The following is an 18,785-nucleotide window of genomic DNA, read 5'->3' as shown; positions in this document are numbered from 1 at the left end:
CCCATTTTTCCCCATTTTTCCCCCATTTTTTCCCCAATTTTTCCCCATTTTTTCACCATTTTTTCCCCATTTTTTGCCGTTTTCTCACAGTTTTTTCTCGGATTTTTTTGGGATTTTTTCCCCAATTTTTTGGGATATTTTTCCGGGACTAATCCCGAATTTTGCCGTTCCAGGATCGCTGGTTCTGGAGGCTCAGAGGAGATCCATTTTTTCCCCATTTTTTCCCCAATTTTTCAGCATTTTTTCACCATTTTTTCACCATTTTTTGCCGTTTCTTCCCCATTTTTTCTCGGATTTTTCTCGGATTTTTTTGGGATTTTTTCCCCAATTTTTTGGGATATTTTTCCGGGACTAATCCCGAATTTTGCCGTTCCAGGATCGCTGGTTCTGGCGGCTCAAAGGAGATCCATTTATTCCCCATTTTTCTGGGGATTTTTCCCATTTTTTCCCCATTTTTTCTCGGATTTTTCTCGGATTTTTCTCGGATTTTTTGGGGATTTTTTGGGGGTTTTTTCTGGGATTTTTCTGGGATATTTTTCCGGGACTAATCCCGAATTTTCCCTTTCCAGGATCGCTGGTTCTGGAGGGTCAGAGGAGATCCATTTTTTCCCCATTTTTTCCCCTTTTTTTCACCAATTTTTCCCCATTTTTTCACCATTTTTTCACCATTTTTTGCCGTTTTTTCCCCATTTTTTCTCGGATTTTTTTGGGAATTTCTCTGGGATTTTTTGGGGTTTTTTTCTGGGATATTTTTCCGGGACTAATCCCGAATTTTGCCGTTCCAGGATCGCTGGTTCTGGCGGCTCAGAGGAGATCCATTTTTTCCCCAATTTTTCCCCAATTTTTCCCCAATTTTTCCCCATTTTTTCCCCATTTTTTCCCCATTTTTTCACCATTTTTTCTCCGTTTCTTCCCCATTTTTTCTCGGATTTTTCTCGGATTTTTTTGGGATTTTTTGGGGTTTTTTTCTGGGATATTTTTCTGGGACTAATCCCGAATTTTCCCTTTCCAGGATCGCTGGTTCTAGTGGGTCATTTTTTCCCTTTTTTTTACCATTTTTTCCCTGATTTTTGGGGATTTTTTTGGGATTTTTGGGGGTTTTTTTGACTTTTTTTTGCCATTTTTCCTCGGATTTTTTGGGGAATTTCTCTCGGATTTTTGGGGAATTTCTCTCGGATTTTTTGGGGGTTTTTTCTGGGATATTTTTCCGGAACTAATCCCGAATTTTGCCGTTCCAGGATCGCTGGTTCTGGTGGGGCATTTTTTCCCTTTTTTTTGCCATTTTTTCCCCTGATTTTTGGGGATTTTTTTGGGATTTTTGGGGGTTTTTTTGACTTTTTTTTGCCATTTTTCCTCGGATTTTTTGGGGAATTTCTCTGGGATTTTTTGGGGGTTTTTTGGGGTTTTTTTCTGGGATATTTTTCCGGGACTAATCCCGAATTTTGCCGTTCCAGGATCGCTGGTTCTGGAGGCTCAAAGGAGATCCATTTATTCCCCATTTTTCTGGGGATTTTTCCCATTTTTTCCCCATTTTTTCTCGGATTTTTCTCGGATTTTTCTCGGATTTTTTTGGGATTTTTTGGGGGTTTTTTCTGGGATTTTTCTGGGATATTTTTCCGGGACTAATCCCGAATTTTCCCTTTCCAGGATCGCTGGTTCTGGAGGCTCAGAGGAGATCCATTTTTTCCCCATTTTTTCCCCTTTTTTTCACCAATTTTTCCCCATTTTTTCACCATTTTTTCACCATTTTTTGCCGTTTTTTCCCCATTTTTTCTCGGATTTTTTTGGGAATTTCTCTGGGATTTTTTGGGGTTTTTTTCTGGGATATTTTTCCAGAACTAATCCCGAATTTTGCCGTTCCAGGATCGCTGGTTCTGGCGGCTCAGAGGAGATCCATTTTTTCCCCATTTTTTCGCCGTTTTTTCCCCATTTTTTCTCGGATTTTTCTCGGATTTTTTTTGGATTTTTTGGGGGTTTTTTCTGGGATATTTTTCCAGAACTAATCCCGAATTTTGCCGTTCCAGGATCGCTGGTTCTGGAGGGTCAGAGGAGGTCAGGTGATGTCAGGTTACCCTTTGCCCATCGGGCAGTTCTGGGCTGGGCTGCCGGCTGGGATCGATGCTGCTTACGAGAGAGGAGATGGGAAATTCGTGTTCTTCAAAGGTGAGGAAATGGGGAATTTATAGGGAAATAATCGGGAATTTATTGGGATTTTATTGGGATTTTATTGACATTTTATTCGGATTTTATTGGGATTTTATTGGGAATTTATTGGGATTTTATTGACATTTTATTCGGATTTTATTGGGATTTTATTGGGAATTTATTGGGATTTTATTGACATTTTATTCGGATTTTATTGGGTATTTATCAGGAATTTATTGGGAATTTATTGGGATTTTATTGGGAATTTATTGGGATTTTATTGGGGATTTATTGGTAATTTATTGGGACTTTCTTTGGATTTTATGGGGATTTTTTTTTAAAATTTATTGGGATTTTATTGGGAATTTATTGGGATTTTATTGAGATTTTTTTGTGATTTAATTGAGATTTTTTCTGATTTTATTGGGATTTTATTGAGATTTTATTGGGATTTTTTTGGGATTTTTTGGGGATTTTTTGGGGAATTTTTGGGGATATTTTTGGATGCTGCTTACGAGAGAGGAGATGGGAAATTCGTGTTCTTTAAAGGTGAGGAAATGGGGAATTTAGTGGGAAATAATCGGGAATTTATTGGGATTTTATTGGGATTTTATTGACATTTTATTCGGATTTTATTGGGTATTTATTGGGATTTTATTGGGAATTTATTGGGATTTTATTGGGAATTTATCAGGAATTTATTTGGATTTTATTGGGAATTTATTGGGATTTTTTTTTATTTTATTGGGATTTTTTTGGGGATTTATTGGGATTTTATTGGGAATTTATCAGGATTTTATTGGGGATTTATTGGGAATTTATTGAGAATTTATTAGGATTTTATTGGGAATTCATTGAGATTTTATTGGGATTTTTTGGGGATTTTTTGGGGAATTTTTGGGGATATTTTGGGATGCTGCCTATGAGAGAGGAGATGGGAAATTTGTCTTCTTCAAAGGTGAGAAAATGGGGATTTTAGTGGGAAATAATCGGGAATTTATTGGGGATTTATTGGGAATTTATTGGGGATTTATTGGGATTTTATTGGGATTTTTTTCAGATTTTATTGAGAATTTATTGGGATTTTATTGGGATTTTATTGGGGATTTATTGGAATTTTTTGCAATTTTTTTCTGAATTTACTGGGAAATTATTGGGAATTTTTTCTGATTTTATTGGGATTTTATTGGGGATTTATCGGGGATTTATCCAGAATTTATCGGGGATTTATTGGGGATTTATTGTGATTTTATTGTGATTTTATTGTGATTTTATTGGGAATTTATTGGGAATTTATTGGGACTTTATTGTGAATTTATCAGGATTTTTTTGGGAGTTTATCAGGAATTTTTTGGGATTTTATTGGAAATTTATTGGATTTTTTTTTATTTTATTGAGAATTTTTTGGATTTTTTTTTTTAATTTTATTGGGATTTTTTTGGGACTTTTTGGGAAGTTTTTGGGGATATTTTTGGATGCTGCTTACGAGAGAGGAGATGGGAAATTCGTGTTCTTCAAAGGTGAGAAAATGGGGATTTTATAGGGATTTTATAGGGATTTTATTGACATTTTATTGGCGATTTATTGGGATTTTATTGAGATTTGATTGGGAATTTTTTTGGAATTTAAAAAAAAAAAATTGTGACTTTTTTTGATAATTTATTGGAATTTATTGGGGATTTATTGGGATTTTATTGGGATTTTATTGCAGTTTTTTCTGATTTTATTGGGAATTTTTTTTTAAATTTATCGGGATTTTATTGTGATTTTTGGGGTTTTTTTGGGTTATTTTTGGGTGACTTTGGGTGTTTTCTGGAGGTTTTTGGTGTTATTTTTGGGGTGATTTTGGGGTGATTTTTGGGTAATTTTTGGGTTATTTTTGGGTCGTTTTGGGGTCATTTTCGGGTTTATTTTTGAGTGATTTTTAAGGTTAATTTTGGGGTATTTTTGGAGGCATTTTGGGGTCATTTTGGTGTTATTTTTAGGTGATTTTTAGGTGTTTTTTGGGGTAATTTTTGGGTTATTTTTGGGTGATTATTTGGTGATTTTTGGGGTCATTTTTGGGTTCTTTTGGGGTTAATTTTTGGGCGATTTTTGGGGTGTTTTTTTGGGATGATTTTCACTATTTTTCTCACTTTTTCTCACCATTTTTCGCTCAATTTTTCTCATATTTTCGCCGCGATTTTTTCCTACAGTTTCAAATCAACATTTTTAATTTTTTAAATTAATTTTATTAATTATTTTCCCATTTCCAGGTTCCCATCACTGGGTGTTCGACGAGGGGATTTTTGGGGAATTTGGGTGATTTTTGGGCGATTTTTGGGTGTTTTTTTCGGGATAATTTTTGGGTGATTTTTGAGTGATTCTGGGATGATTTTTGGGTGATTTTGGGGTGATTTTTGGCTGATATTTTTGGTAATTTTGGGGTATTTTTGGGGTCATTTTTGGGGTTTTTTCGGTGATTTTTCGGTTATATTTTAGGTGAATTTCGGGTGATTTTTGGGTGACTTTTAGGTAATTTTTGGCTTATTTTTGGGGTAATTTTAGCTGATTTTTAAGGTAATTTTTGGGGTTATTTTTGGAGGCATTTCGGGTAATTTTTGGGACGATTTTCAGGTATTTTTCTCTCTTTCTCCCTCATTTTTCCCCCATTTTTCAAGCAATTTTTTGTCAATTTTTCTCATATTTTCGTCGCGATTTTTTCTACCATCCCCAAAATTTTTTTAAAAATTTTTTTAAATTCTTTTTATTATTTTTCCCATTTCCAGGCTCCCGGCACTGGGTGTTCGACGAGGGGATTTGGGGGAATTTGGGTGATTTTGGGTCATTTTTGGGCTGATTTTTGGGTGATTTTTGGGTTCCTTTAGGGGTGATTTTTGGGTTCTTTTGGGGGTAATTTTTGGGTGATTTTTAGGTGTTTTTTGGGGACATTTTTGGGTGATTTTGGGGTGATTTTTGGGGTATTTTTGGGTCTTTCTGAGGATTTTTTCGGGTGATTTTTGGGTGATGTTGGGGTCAGTTTTTGGGTAATTTTTCGGGTCATTTTTGGGGTGATTTTTGGGTCATTTTTTGGGTATTTTTGGGTCATTTTCTGGGGTGATTTTTTTGGTCATTTTTGGGTCATTTTTGGGTTTAATTTTGGGTGATTTTTGGGGTACCTTTGGGGTTATTCTTGGGATTATTTTGGAGCAAATTTCGTACATTTCTCTCTCTTTCTCCCTCATTTTTTCACCATTTTTGGGTCATTTTTTCACTATTTTTCGCTCAATTTTTCACGGATTTTCGCCGTGATTTTTCCTACCGTTTCAAATTAATATTTCTAATTAATTTTATTAATTTTTCCCATTTTCCAGGCTCCCGGCACTGGGTGTTCGACGAGGGGATTTTTGGGGTTATTTTTTGGGTGATTTTTGGGTGATTTTTTTGGTCCTTTTAGGGTCATTTTTGGCTGATATTTTCAGTAATTTTGGGGTCATTTTTGGGGCATTTTTGGGGTTATTTTTGGTGTAATTCTGGGGGTTTTTTGGTGATTTTTCGGTTATATTTTGAGTGATTTTTGGGTTATTTTTGGGCGATTTTTAGGTGATTTTGGGGTGATTTTTGGGTGATTTTTTGCTGGTTTTGGGGTAATTTTTGGGTTATTTTTGGGTAATTTTGGGGGTTTTTTTTGGTGATTTTTCAGTTATATTTTGGGTGATTTTTGGGTGATTTTTGGGTCGTTTTGTGGTTATTTTTGTGGCGATTTTGAGGTCATTTTGGGGTGATTTTCACGGAGATTTTGGGATTATTTTTGGGACAAATCTTGTACATTCCTCTCTCTTCCTCCCTCATTTTTTCACCGTTTTTCAGCCAATTTTTCGTCATTTTTTCGTCAATTTTTCGCGGATTTTCTCCGCGATTTTTCCTACCGTTTCAAATCAATATTTCTAATTAATTTTATTAATTTTTCCCCCCTCCAGGCTCCCGGCACTGGGTGTTCGACGAGGGGATTTTTGGGGTTATTTTTTGGGTGATTTTTGGGGCGAATTTTAGGGTTATATTTGGGTGATTTTTGGGTGATTTTTTTGGTCCTTTTAGGGTCATTTTTGGCTGATATTTTCAGTAATTTTGGGGTCATTTTTGGGGCATTTTTGGGGTTATTTTTGGTGTAATTCTGGGGGTTTTTTGGTGATTTTTCGGTTATATTTTGAGTGATTTTTGGGTTATTTTTGGGCGATTTTTAGGTGATTTTGGGGTGATTTTTGGGTGATTTTTTGCTGGTTTTGGGGTAATTTTTGGGTTATTTTTGGGTAATTTTGGGGGTTTTTTTTGGTGATTTTTCAGTTATATTTTGGGTGATTTTTGGGTGATTTTCGGGTCGTTTTGTGGTTATTTTTGTGGCGATTTTGAGGTCATTTTGGGGTGATTTTCACAGAGATTTTAGGATTATTTTGGGACAAATCTTGCACATTCCTCTCTCTTCCTCCCTCATTTTTTCACCGTTTTTCAGCCAATTTTTCGTCATTTTTTCGTCAATTTTTCGCGGATTTTCTCCGCGATTTTTCCTACCGTTTCAAATCAATCTTTCTAATTAATTTTATTAATTTTTCCCCCCTCCAGGCTCCCGGCACTGGGTGTTCGACGAGGGCATTCTCTCCCCGGGCTACCCCAAGCCGCTGGCGGCTCTGGGCCGCGGCGTTCCCAAGGACAGGGTGGACGCCGCGCTGCTCTGGCTGCCCAGCGGCAACACCTACCTCTTCCGCGGCGACAAGTGGGTTTTGTGCACCTGCCAGGACCTTTCTGGAACTTTCCGGGACTTTCTGGGAATTTTTGGGATTTTTTTCGGACTTTTTCCGAGTTTTTTTGGGCTTCTTATGCACCTTCCAGGACCTGTCTGCATGTTTTCTACCTCTTCTGCAGCGACAAGTGTGTTCTACGCACCTGCCAGGACCTTTCTAGAACTTTCTGGGACTTTCTGGGAATTTTTGGGATTTTTTTCGGACTTTTTCCTAGATTTCTGGCGCTTTTTATGTACCTTCCAGGACCTGTCTGCATGTTTTCTGCCGCTTTCCAAGCTGACAAGTGTGTTCTACGCACCTGACAGGACCTTGCCGGGACTTTCCGGAACTTTCTGGAAATTTTTGGGATTTTTTTCGGACTTTTTCCGAGTTTTTTTTGGCTTTTTATGTATCTGCCAGGACCTGTCTGCATGTTTTCTACCTCTTCTGCAGCGACAAGTGTGTTCTACACACCTGACAGGACCTTGCCGGGACTTTCCGGAACTTTCTGAGAATTTTCGGGATTTTTTTTCGGACTTTTTCCTAGATTTCTGGCGCTTTTTATGTATCTTCCAGGACCTGTCTGCATGTTTTCTACCTCTTCCGCGGCGACAAGTGGGTTCTACGCACCTGCCAGGACCTGGCCGGCACTTTCCGGAAATTTCCGGAACTTTCTGGGAATTTTTCAGAATTTTTTCGGCTTTTTTCTGGGATTTCTAGGCTTTTTTATGTATCTTCCAGGACCTGTCTGCACCTTCTCTACCTCTTCCAGGACCTTTCTAGAACTTTCCGGGACTTTCTGCGAATTTTTGGGATTTTTTCAGATTTTTTTTTTACTTTTTTCTGGTATTTCTATGCTTTTTTAATGCACCTTCCAGGACCTGTCTGCATGTTTTCTACCTCTTCTGCAGCGACAAGTGTGTTCTACGCACCTGCCAGGACCTTTCTAGAACTTCCCGGAACTTTCTGAGAATTTTCGGGATTTTTTTCGGACCTTTTCCTAGATTTCTGGCGCTTTTTATGTATCTGCCAGGACCTATCTGCATGTTTTCTGCCGCTTTCCAAGCTGACAAGTGGGTTCTACGCACCTGCCAGGACCTGGCCGGGACTTTCCGGAACTTTCTGGGAATTTTTGGGATTTTTTTCAGACTTTTTCCGAGTTTTTTTGGGCTCTTTATGCATCTGCCAGGACCTGTCTGCATGTTTTCTACCTATTTATGGACCTTCCAGGACCTTTCTGGAACTTTCTGGAATTTTCTGGGAATTTTTCGGATTTTTTTCGGATTTTTTTTGGGCTTTTTTCTGGGTTTTTTAGGCTTTTTTATGCATCTTCCAGGACCTTTCTGCACTTTCTTTGCCTCTTTATGGACCTTCCAGGACCTTTCTAGAACTTTCTGGAATTTTCTGGGAATTTTTGGGATTTTTTTTCTGAGGGATTTTTTTGGCTTTTTATGCATCTTCCAGGACCTGTCTGCATGTTTCTACCTGTTTATGGACCTGCCAGGACCTTCCTGAACTCTCTGGAAATTTTTGGGATTTTTTTGGAATTTTTTTTTTTACCTTTTTCTGGGATTTATAAGGTCTTTCTATGCATCTGCCAGGACCTTTCTGCACTTTCTTTGCCTCTTTCTGGACCTTCCAGGACCTTTCTAGAACTTTCCGGAATTTTTCTGAATTTTTCTGAATTTTTTTGTATTTAAAAAATGATTTTGGGGAATTTTTTCTGGGATTTCTAGGCTCTTTTATGCATCTTCCAGGGCCTGTCTGCATGTTCTCAGCTGCTTTCTGGACCTTCCAGGACCTTTCTAGAACTTTCTGGAATTTTTTTCAGATTTTTTTCTGGGATTTCTGAGGTTTTTTTTAATGCATCTGCCAGGACCTGTCTGCATGTTTTCTACCTCTTTCCGCGGCGACAAGTGGATTCTACGCACCTGCCAGGACCTTGCCGGAACTTTCTGGGACTTTCTGGAATTTTCTGGGAATTTTCCAGAATTTTCTGGATTTTTTTTTTTCCCCCCCGAGCTTTTTGGGCTTCTTATGCATCTTCCAGGACCTTTCCGCACCTTCTCTACCTCTTCCAGGACCTTTCTAGAACTTTCTGGGAATTTTTCAGATTTTTTTTTTACTTTTTTCTGGCATTTATAGGCTCTTTTATGCATCTGCCAGGACCTGTCTGCATGTTTTCTACCTCTTCCGCGGCGACAAGTGTGTTCTATGCACCTGCCAGGACCTTGCCGGAACTTTCTAGAACTTTCAGGAATTTTCTGGGAATTTTTGGGATTTTTTTCAGATTTTTTTCTGGGATTTCTGGGGCTTCTTATGCATCTGCCAGGACCTTTCTGCACTTTCTTTGCCTCTTTCTGGACCTTCCAGGACCTTTCTAGAACTTTCTGGAAATTTTTAGAATTTTTCTGATTTTTTGGGATTTTTTAAAATGTTTTTTGGGATTTTTTTAGAGATTTCTAGGCTTTTCTATGCATCTTCCAGGACCTGTCTGCACCTTCTCTGCCTCTTCCAGGACCTTTCCAGAACTTTCAGGAACTTTCTGGGAATTTTTGGGATTTTTTCGGATTTTTTCAGAATTTTTTTGGCTTTTTTTCTGGGATTTCTGGGACTTCTTATGCATCTGCCAGGACCTTTCTGCGCCTTCCTTGCCTCTTTATGGACCTGCCAGGACCTTTCCGGGACTTTCTGGGAATTTTTAGGATTTTTCTGAATTTTTTGGGATTTTTTCCTGCAAGTTTTTGGGCTTTTTATGTATCTTCCAGGACCTGTCTGCATGTTTTCTGCCACTTTCCAAGCTGACAAGTGTGTTCTATGCACCTGCCAGGACCTTGCCGGGACTTTCCGGAACTTTCTGGGAATTTTCGGGATTTTTTTCGGGCTTTTTCCGAGTCTTTTTGGGCTCTTTATGTATCTTGCCAGGACCTGTCTGCCTGTTTTCTACCTCTTTCTGTACCTTCCAGGACCTTTCTGGAACTTTCTGGAATTTTCTGGGAATTTTTCGGATTTTTTTCGGATTTTTCTTGGCTTTTTTCTGGGTTTTTTTAGGCTTTTTTATGCATCTTCCAGGACCTGTCTGCATGTTTTCTACCTCTTCCTGGACCTTCCAGGACCTTTCCAGAACTTTCTGTGACTTTCTGGGAATTTTTTGCATTTTTTTGGGGGGATTTCTAGGCTTTTCTATGCATCTTCCAGGACCTGTCTGTACCTCCTTTGCCTCTTTATGGCTCTTCCAGGACCTTCCTGAAGTTTCTGGAAATTTTGGGGATTTTTTAGGATTTTTTCAGAATTTTTTTTGCTTTTTTCTGGGATTAATACGCTTTTTTTTATGCACCTTCCAGGACCTGTCTGCATGTTTTCTACCTCGTTCTGTACCTTCCAGGACCTTTCCAGAACTTTCTGCCATTTTCAGGAATATTTGGGATTTTTCTGAATTTTTTTGGGATTTTTATCTAAGGATTTTTTTGGCTTTTAATGTATCTGCCAGGACCTTTCTGCACTTTCTTTGCCTCTTTATGGACCTTCCAGGACCTTTCTAGAACTTTCTGGAATTTTCTGGGAATTTTTGGGATTTTTTTTCTGAGGGATTTTTTTGGCTTTTTATGCATCTTCCAGGACCTGTCTGCATGTTTTCTACCTGTTTATGGACCTGCCAGGACCTTCCTGAACTCTCTGGAAATTTTTGGGATTTTTTTGGAATTTTTTTTTTTACCTTTTTCTGGGATTTATAAGGTCTTTCTATGCATCTGCCAGGACCTTTCTGCACTTTCTTTGCCTCATTATGGACCTTCCAGGACCTTTCTAGAACTTTCTGGAATTTTTGGGAATTTTTCTGAATTTTTTTGTATTTAAAAAATGATTTTGGGGAATTTTTTCTGGGATTTCTAGGCTCTTTTATGCATCTTCCAGGACCTGTCTGCATGTTCTCACCTTCTTTCTGGACCTTCCAGGACCTTTCTAGAACTTTCTGGAATTTTTTTCAGATTTTTTTCTGGGATTTCTGAGGTTTTTTTTAATGCATCTGCCAGGACCTGTCTGCATGTTTTCTACCTCTTTCCGCGGCGACAAGTGGATTCTACGCACCTGCCAGGACCTTGCCGGAACTTTCTGGGACTTTCTGGAATTTTCTGGGAATTTTCCAGAATTTTCTGGATTTTTTTTTTTCCCCCCCGAGCTTTTTGGGCTTCTTATGCATCTTCCAGGACCTTTCCGCACCTTCTCTACCTCTTCCAGGACCTTTCTAGAACTTTCTGGGAATTTTTCAGATTTTTTTTTTACTTTTTTCTGGCATTTATAGGCTCTTTTATGCATCTGCCAGGACCTGTCTGCATGTTTTCTACCTCTTCCGCGGCGACAAGTGTGTTCTATGCACCTGCCAGGACCTTGCCGGAACTTTCTAGAACTTTCAGGAATTTTCTGGGAATTTTTGGGATTTTTTTCAGATTTTTTTCTGGGATTTCTGGGGCTTCTTATGCATCTGCCAGGACCTTTCTGCACTTTCTTTGCCTCTTTCTGGACCTTCCAGGACCTTTCTAGAACTTTCTGGAAATTTTTAGAATTTTTCTGATTTTTTGGGATTTTTTAAAATGTTTTTTGGGATTTTTTTAGAGATTTCTAGGCTTTTCTATGCATCTTCCAGGACCTGTCTGCACCTTCTCTGCCTCTTCCAGGACCTTTCCAGAACTTTCAGGAACTTTCTGGGAATTTTTGGGATTTTTTCGGATTTTTTCAGAATTTTTTTGGCTTTTTTTCTGGGATTTCTGGGACTTCTTATGCATCTGCCAGGACCTTTCTGCGCCTTCCTTGCCTCTTTATGGGCCTGCCAGGACCTTTCCGGGACTTTCTGGGAATTTTTAGGATTTTTCTGAATTTTTTGGGATTTTTTTCTGCAAGTTTTTGGGCTTTTTATGTATCTTCCAGGACCTGTCTGCATGTTTTCTGCCGCTTTCCAAGCTGACAAGTGGGTTCTATGCACCTGCCAGGACCTTGCCGGGACTTTCCGGAACTTTCTGGGAATTTTTGGGATTTTTTTCGGACTTTTTCCGAGTCTTTTTGGGCTCTTTATGTATCTTGCCAGGACCTGTCTGCCTGTTTTCTACCTCTTTCTGTACCTTCCAGGACCTTTCTGGAACTTTCTGGAATTTTCTGGGAATTTTTCGGATTTTTTCGGATTTTTTCAGGATTATTTTTTGGCTTTTTTTCCCGGGATTTATAGGCTTTTCATGCATCTTCCAGGACCTTCTCTCCCCTCCTAAAATCCCTTTTTTTTCCCCAAAATCCCCCAAATTCCCCCAAAAATCCCCAAATTTCCCCAAAAACATCCCAAATTTCCCCCAAAAAATCCCATATTTTCCCCAAATTTTCCCCGATTTTCCCCCCAAAATCCCAATTTTCCCCAAATTTCCCAAAATTTTCCCCAAATTCCGTCCTAAAATCCCTTCTTTTTCCCCCAAAATCCCCAATTTTTCCCCCCAAATTCCCTAAAAATTCCACAAAATTTCCCCAAATTTTCCCCAAAACCCCCAAATTTCCCCAAAATCCCTGAAATTTCCCCGAAAATCCCCATTTTTTTCCCCAAATTCCCCAAATTTCCTCAAATTGCCCCCAAAATCCCAAATTTCCACCCAAAAATCCCAAATTTCCCGTAAATTCCCCAATTTTCTTCCTCCAAAATCCCCGAATTTTCCCCCTAAACTCTCAAATTTCTCCCAAAAATTCCCAATTTCCCCCAAAATTTCCCCAAAAAACCCCAAATTTTCCCCAATTTTCTCCAAAAATCCCAAATTTCCCCCAAATTCCCTAAAATTTTCCCCAAAAATCCCCCAAATCCTCCAAAATCCCCAAATTTCCCCTAAATTCCCCAATTTTTTTCCCCAAAATCCCCCAATTTCCCCCAAATTTCCCCCAATTTTCCCCAAAATTCCCAAATTTCCCCAAATTTCCCCAAATTTCCCCAAATTCCAGGTACTATCGCTTCAACGAGGCGTCGGGCTCGGTGGATCCTGATTACCCGAAAAGCATCGACGTTTGGGGAATTCCTCCAGGACCCCGCGGCGCCTTCATGGGGCCTGACGACGGTGAGAATCCCCCAAATTCCCAAAATTCCCCAAAATTCCCGAAATTCCCCAAAAATCCCGGCGGAAATCGGGCGAAATTTGGGGATTTTGGGGAATTTTTTGGGAGATTTTGAGGGTTTTTTGGAGGTTTTATTGGGTTTTGGGTCCTCCAGGCCAGCAGGGGGCGCTAATCTAAGAATTCCCGAAATTTCCCGGAATTCCCAAAAATCCTGGTGGAAATGGGGCGAAATTTGGGGATTTTTGGGGAATTTTTTTGGGGATTTTGAGTATTTTTTTTAAGGGTTTTTGGTCATCCAGGCCAGCAGGGGGCGCTATAGGAAAGGGGGAGGAGTCAGCCAGGCCACGCCCATTCCAAAATTCCCAAAATTCCCGAAATTTCCCAAAATTCCCAAGAATCCCAGCGGAAATCGGGCGAAATTTGGGGATTTTGGGGCTTTTTTTTGGGTGATTTTTTTGGGTTTTTTGGGGATTTTTTTTGGTTTTTTAAAGGGTTTTGGGTCCTCCAGGCCAGCAGGGGGCGCTAATCTAAGAATTCCCAAAATTTCCCGAAATTCCCGAAAATTCTGATGGAAATTGGGAGAAATTTGATGATTTTGGGGATTTTTATGGTGATTTTTTTGGTTTTTTGGGGGATTTATTTGGGGATTTTTAAGGGTTTTGGGTCCTCCAGGCCACCAGGGGGCGCTAATCTAAGAAGTCCCGAAATTTCCCGAAATTCCCTAAAATTCCCAAAAATCCTGGTGGAAATCAGGCGAAATTTGGGGACTTTGGGGCTTTTTTTTGGGTGATTTTGGGGTTTTTTTATTGGGTTTTGGGAAAATGGGAAAATTGGGAAAAAATGAGTGAAAAGTTGGGAAAAATGGGAATAATTGGCAAAAATTGGGGGAAAAAAGGGAAAAAATGAGTAAAAAATGGGAAAAAATGGGGAAAATTAGGAAAAAATTGGGGGAAAAGGGTGGAAAAACCCCAAACCAGTATAAACCAGTAACTCCCAGTGACCCCAAATCCAATCCCAGTCCATCCCAGTTCCATCCCAGTTCAATCCCAGTACAAACCAGTGACCCCAAATCCCATTTTTAACCCTTTTTTTTCCCATTTGTAACCCATTAACTTCCCCCAAATCCCTCCCAGTTCCATCCCAGTTCCATCCCAGTCCATCCCAGTATAAACCAGTTCCATCCCAGTCCATCCCAGTCCCTCCCAGTCCATCCCAGTAACTCCCAGTCTGAAACCAGTACAAACCAGTATAAAAAAATCCTCTTTTTTCCCCATTTTTCACCTATTTTAACCCCTTCAACTCCAACCAAATCCCTCCCAGTCCCTCCCAGTCCATCCCAGTTCATCCCAGTCCATCCCAGTCCATCCCAGTCCATCCCAGTTCCATCCCAGTCCCTCCCAGTTCCATCCCAGTCCCTCCCAGTCCCTCCCAGTTCCATCCCAGTCCATCCCAGCTCCCTCCCAGTCCCTCCCAGTCCCAACCAGTCCAAACCAGTCTAACCAGTCTCTCCCCTCCCCCCAGCCTTCACCTACTTCTTCCGCTCCAACCTCTACTGGAAGTTCGACAACGCGGCGCTCCGCCCCCTGCCCGGCTACCCCAAATCGGCGCTCCGCGATTGGCTGGGCTGCCCGGGGGGCGGGGCCGAGCCGGCCACGCCCCCCCCGAGCGGCGGGGGAGGGGAGGAGGTGATCGTCATCGCGGTGGGGGCGGGGCCGGGGGCCTGGGCGGGGCCGCTGGCGCTGCTGGGCGCGGCGGCGGCGCTGGGGGGCGTGGCGGCCGCCATCTTGAAGAGGGGCGTGGCCGCCCAGCGGCTGAGCCGCTGCCAGAGGTCGCTGCTGCCCAGGGTGTAAGGGCGGGGAGGGGCAAGATGGCCGCCATGGGGGGGTGGGGTGGGGTGGGTGGGTGGAGTCGCCGGGGCAAGATGGCGGCTGGGAAATCAGAGTCGTTTGCATAGCCACGCCCCAAAATGGCCGCCAGGATGGCTTCCTGATTTGCATGGCCACGCCCCAAAATGGCGACTGAAACGCTCCGTGATTTGCATAGCCACGCCCCAAAATGGCTGCCAGGATGGCTTCCTGATTTGCATGGCCACGCCCCAAAATGGCGACCGGAAACTCGGAGTCATTTGCATAGCCACGCCCCAAAATGGCCGCCAGGATGGCTTCCTGATTTGCATGGCCACGCCCCCAAATGGCGACTGAAACGCTCCGTGATTTGCATAGCCACGCCCCAAAATGGCGACCAAAGAGCCAATCTCATTTGCATAGCCACGCCCCCAAATGGCGGCTGACAAAGCCCCAAAATGGCCGCCAGGATGACTCCCTGATTTGCATAGCCACGCCCCAAAATGGCTGCCAGGAGGACGCCCTAATTTGCATAGCCACGCCCACAGATGACGACCGGGCGAGCACGCTCATTTGCATAGCCACGCCCAAAATGCCACCCAGGATGAGCTCCTAATTTGCATAGCCACGCCCCAAAATGGCCGTCTGACCACACCTCTCATTTGCATAGCCACGCCCTTCAAGATGGCGCCCAGGAGCCACACCTCATTAGCATAGCCACGCCCCAAAATGGCCACCAGGACGAGCTCCTCATTTGCATAGCCACGCCCACAAATGAGGACTGCATGGGCTTGCTCATTTGCATAGCCACGCCCCCCAAAATGGCACCAGGAGAACTTCCTGATTAGCATGGCCACGCCCCCCAAATGGCCACCAGGGTGACTCCTAATTTGCATAGCCACGCCCCTAAATGGCAGCCGGCAAACCCCTCTCATTTGCATAGCCACGCCCTTCAAGATGGCGACCCAGAGCCACTCCTCATTAGCATAGCCACGCCCCCAAATGGCGGCCAGGACGAGCTCCTCATTTGCATAGCCACGCCCAAAAAGGCGACTGGGCGAACAAGCTCATTTGCATAGCCACGCCCCCAAAATGGCGGCCAAGGATCACTGCCCATTAGCATAGCCACACCCCCAATTGGAAAGCCAGGACGAGCTCCTAATTTGCATAACCACGCCCCAAAATGGCTCTAAGGAGGAGTTGCCAATTTGCATAGCCACGCCCCCAAATAACCATGCGAGTCCCTCTCATTTGCATAGCCACGCCCCCCCAAAAAGGCAGCCAATGAACACGGACATTTCCGTAGCCGCGCCCCCAAAATGGCCGCCCAACCGCCCGGCTGATTTGCATAACCACGCCCCCCAAATGGCGACTGGCCAGAGCAGCTGATTTGCATAACCACGCCCCCAAATGACCACCAGGGTGAGATCCTAATTTGCATAGCCACGCCCCTAAACGGCAGCCGGCGAACCGTTCTCATTTGCATAGCCACGCCCCCAAATGGTCGCCCCGGTTGATTTGCATAACCACGCCCACTCTCCTCTCTTAACCACTCCCATTTCCATATATGGTGCTGTGGGCGGGGCTGGCGGAAGCCCCGCCCCCTTTGCTGTCAGTCAATTGCGAAGAGGGCGTGGCTATGCAAATGAGGGATGACGTCATGGGTTAGCGATTTTTTTCCTAAAGGGAATTTTTTTAGGTTTTTTTTTTCTATTTTTTGGGATTTTTTTAGGATTTTTTTTTCGTTTTTTTTCCCCAAATTTTCTCCGAATTTTTTTTCCTGTTTTTCTCAATATTTTGTTTCTGATTTTTTTCCCTTTTTTTCCCCAAAATTTTCTCTGCTTTTCTTTTTGCTTTTTTTTTCTTAATTTTTTCTCTTTTTTTTTCCAGTTTTTTTCCCTTTTTTTTTTCACTTTTATCCCTAAATTTTCTCTGAATTGTTTTTCTTTTTTTCCTAATTTTTTCTGTTTTATTTCTGGATTTTTTTTTCCCTTTTTTTTCTCTTTTTTCCCCAAAATTTCTCTGAATTTTTTTTTCCTTTTTTCTTAATTTTTTCTTTTTCTTTTTCTGGATTTTTTTTCCATTTTTTTTTTTCGCTTTTTTCCCCCAAATTTTTCTCTCAAATATTTTTTTTTTCTGATTTTTTTCTTCCTTATTTTCTTAATTTTTTTTCTTTTTTTTTTTTTTTTCCAGATTTTTTGTTCTTTTTTCGCGGAAATTTTTCCTTTTTTTCCCAAATTGTTTTCCATTTTTTTCCAATTTTTTCCTTTTTTCCAAAATTTTTCCTTTTTTTTTACCAAATTTCTTTTTCCTTTCTGAGGAAATTTTTTTCCTTTTTTCCCCAAACGTTTTCCTTCTTTTTCTTTTTCTCTTTTTTTTTTTTTGGGGGAATTTTTTTCCCATTTTCCAAAATTTTTTTTCCTTTTTCCCCAAATTTTCATTTTTTTTCCAAATTTGTTTTCCTTTTTGGGGAAAATTTTTTCCCTTTTTTTTTTCAGAATTTTTTCCTTTTTTTCCACATTTTTTCCCTTTTATTCCAAAATCTTCTTTTCCACTTTTTCTCATTTTCCCCAATATTTTCCCATTTTTCCGGAATTTTTAATTCCCATTTTTCCCTCAATTTTTCCCTTTTTTCCTCCAAATTTTTTCCCTTTTTTTCCCCAAATTTTTCCCTTTTTTTCCCCAATTTTTTTTTCATTTTTTTTCTCATTTTTTTCTTTTTTTCTCATTTTCTTTTTTTTTTTCATTTTTCTCATTTTTTGGGATTTTTTTTGGGGGGAATTTTTTTCGGGAATTTTAATTTTTTTTTTTTTTTTTTGGGGTAAATTGTGGGAATTTGGGGAAAACTCCTCCCAGCAAAATTAACCCCAAAATCCCCAAAATGTTCCCGCGGGTCGGGATGGGGGAGGGGCGAGGGGAGGAATTAATCATCACTAATTAATTAAGTGTAATTAATAAAGGAGAGAAATTAATGAGGAGTTGATTGGTTTGTGGGGGAAATTGGGAAAAATGGGGAAAATGGGAAATTGGGAATAAAGGCAAAATTGGGGAAAAATGGGAAAATTGGGGAAAAATGGGAAAAACTAATAAAATTGGGGAAAAATGGGAAAATTGGGGAAAAATGGGAAAAATTAATAAAATTGGGGAAAAATGGGGGAAAATGGGGAAAATGGGGAAAAATGGGGAAAATGGGAATAAACTAAAAATTGAGAAAAATTAATTAAAAAATGGGGAAAAATGGGGAAAATGGGAAAAATGGGAAAAATGGGGAAATTGGGGAAAATGGGAAAAAATGGGAAAATGGGAAATTGGGAAAAAATGGGGAAAATTGGGAAAAAATTGGGAAAAAGGAATAAAATGGGGAAAATGTGGAAAAATGGGGAAAAATGGGGAAAAATGGGAAAAATTAATAAAATTGGGGAAAAATGGGAAAATTGGGAAAAATGGGGAAAAATGGGGAAAATGAGAAAAATGTGGAAATTGGGAATAATGGGGGAAAATGGGGAAAATGGGAATAAACTAAAAATTGAGAAAAATTAATTTAAAAATGGGGAAATTGGGGAAAATGGGAAAATGGGAAATTGGGAAAAATGGGGAAAAATGGGAAAAATTAATAAAATTGGGGAAAAATGGGGAAATTGGGAAAAATGGGAAAAATTGGGAAAAATGGGGAAAATGGGAAAATTGGGGAAATTGGGGAAAATGGGGGAAAATGGGGAAAATGGGAATAAACTAAAAATTGAGAAAAATTAATTAAAAAATGGGGAAAAATTGGGAAAAATGGGAAAAATGGGAAAAATGGGGAAAATACGGCAAAATGGGAAAAATGGAAAATGGGGAAAAATGGGGAAAAATGGGAAAAAATGGGGAAATTGAGAAAAATAGGGAAAATGGGAAAAAATGGGAAATTGGGGAAATTGGGAGAAAATTGGGAAAAATTGGGAAAAATGGGAATAATCGG

At 40.5% G+C, this 18,785-nt stretch overlaps 1 protein-coding gene and 1 long non-coding RNA gene across 2 annotated transcripts; one reads left to right on the top strand and one right to left on the bottom strand.

The window, feature by feature from the left end:
• Positions 1–1,993: 1,993 nt before the first annotated feature.
• Positions 1,994–14,863, top strand: MMP14 (matrix metallopeptidase 14). The gene is made up of 4 exons (XM_085044410.1): positions 1,994–2,163; positions 6,745–6,895; positions 12,870–12,982; positions 14,502–14,863. Exons 1-4 carry the CDS (start codon positions 2,061–2,063, stop codon positions 14,828–14,830), a joined length of 696 nt encoding a protein of 231 aa, XP_084900536.1. The 5' UTR covers positions 1,994–2,060; the 3' UTR covers positions 14,831–14,863.
• Positions 6,705–8,323, bottom strand: LOC146423688 (uncharacterized). Its single transcript, XR_014847274.1, has 3 exons — positions 8,114–8,323; positions 7,501–7,802; positions 6,705–6,878 (listed from the first exon to the last, which is right to left on the bottom strand). It is a non-coding gene; the product is annotated as an uncharacterized LOC146423688 (long non-coding RNA).
• Positions 14,864–18,785: the final 3,922 nt, after the last annotated feature.

The sequence above is a fragment of the Lichenostomus cassidix genome, unplaced genomic scaffold (assembly GCF_008360975.1).
Source record: "Lichenostomus cassidix isolate B80296 unplaced genomic scaffold, HeHo_3.0 HiC_scaffold_36, whole genome shotgun sequence".
Taxonomy (NCBI): Eukaryota; Metazoa; Chordata; class Aves; order Passeriformes; family Meliphagidae; genus Lichenostomus; species Lichenostomus cassidix.
Note: the sequence above shows the minus strand (reverse complement) of the source record. Positions and strands in the feature narration are given on the sequence as shown.

Coding starts and splice junctions, on each gene's coding strand:
- MMP14 (XM_085044410.1), top strand. CDS start 2,061: ATGTCAGGTTACCCTTTGCCCATCGGGCAGTTCTGGGCTGGGCTGCCG. Junction 6,896..12,869: donor TACCTCTTCCGCGGCGACAA/GTGGGTTTTGTG, acceptor CCCAAATTCCAG/GTACTATCGCTTCAACGAGG. Junction 12,983..14,501: donor CTTCATGGGGCCTGACGACG/GTGAGAATCCCC, acceptor CCCTCCCCCCAG/CCTTCACCTACTTCTTCCGC.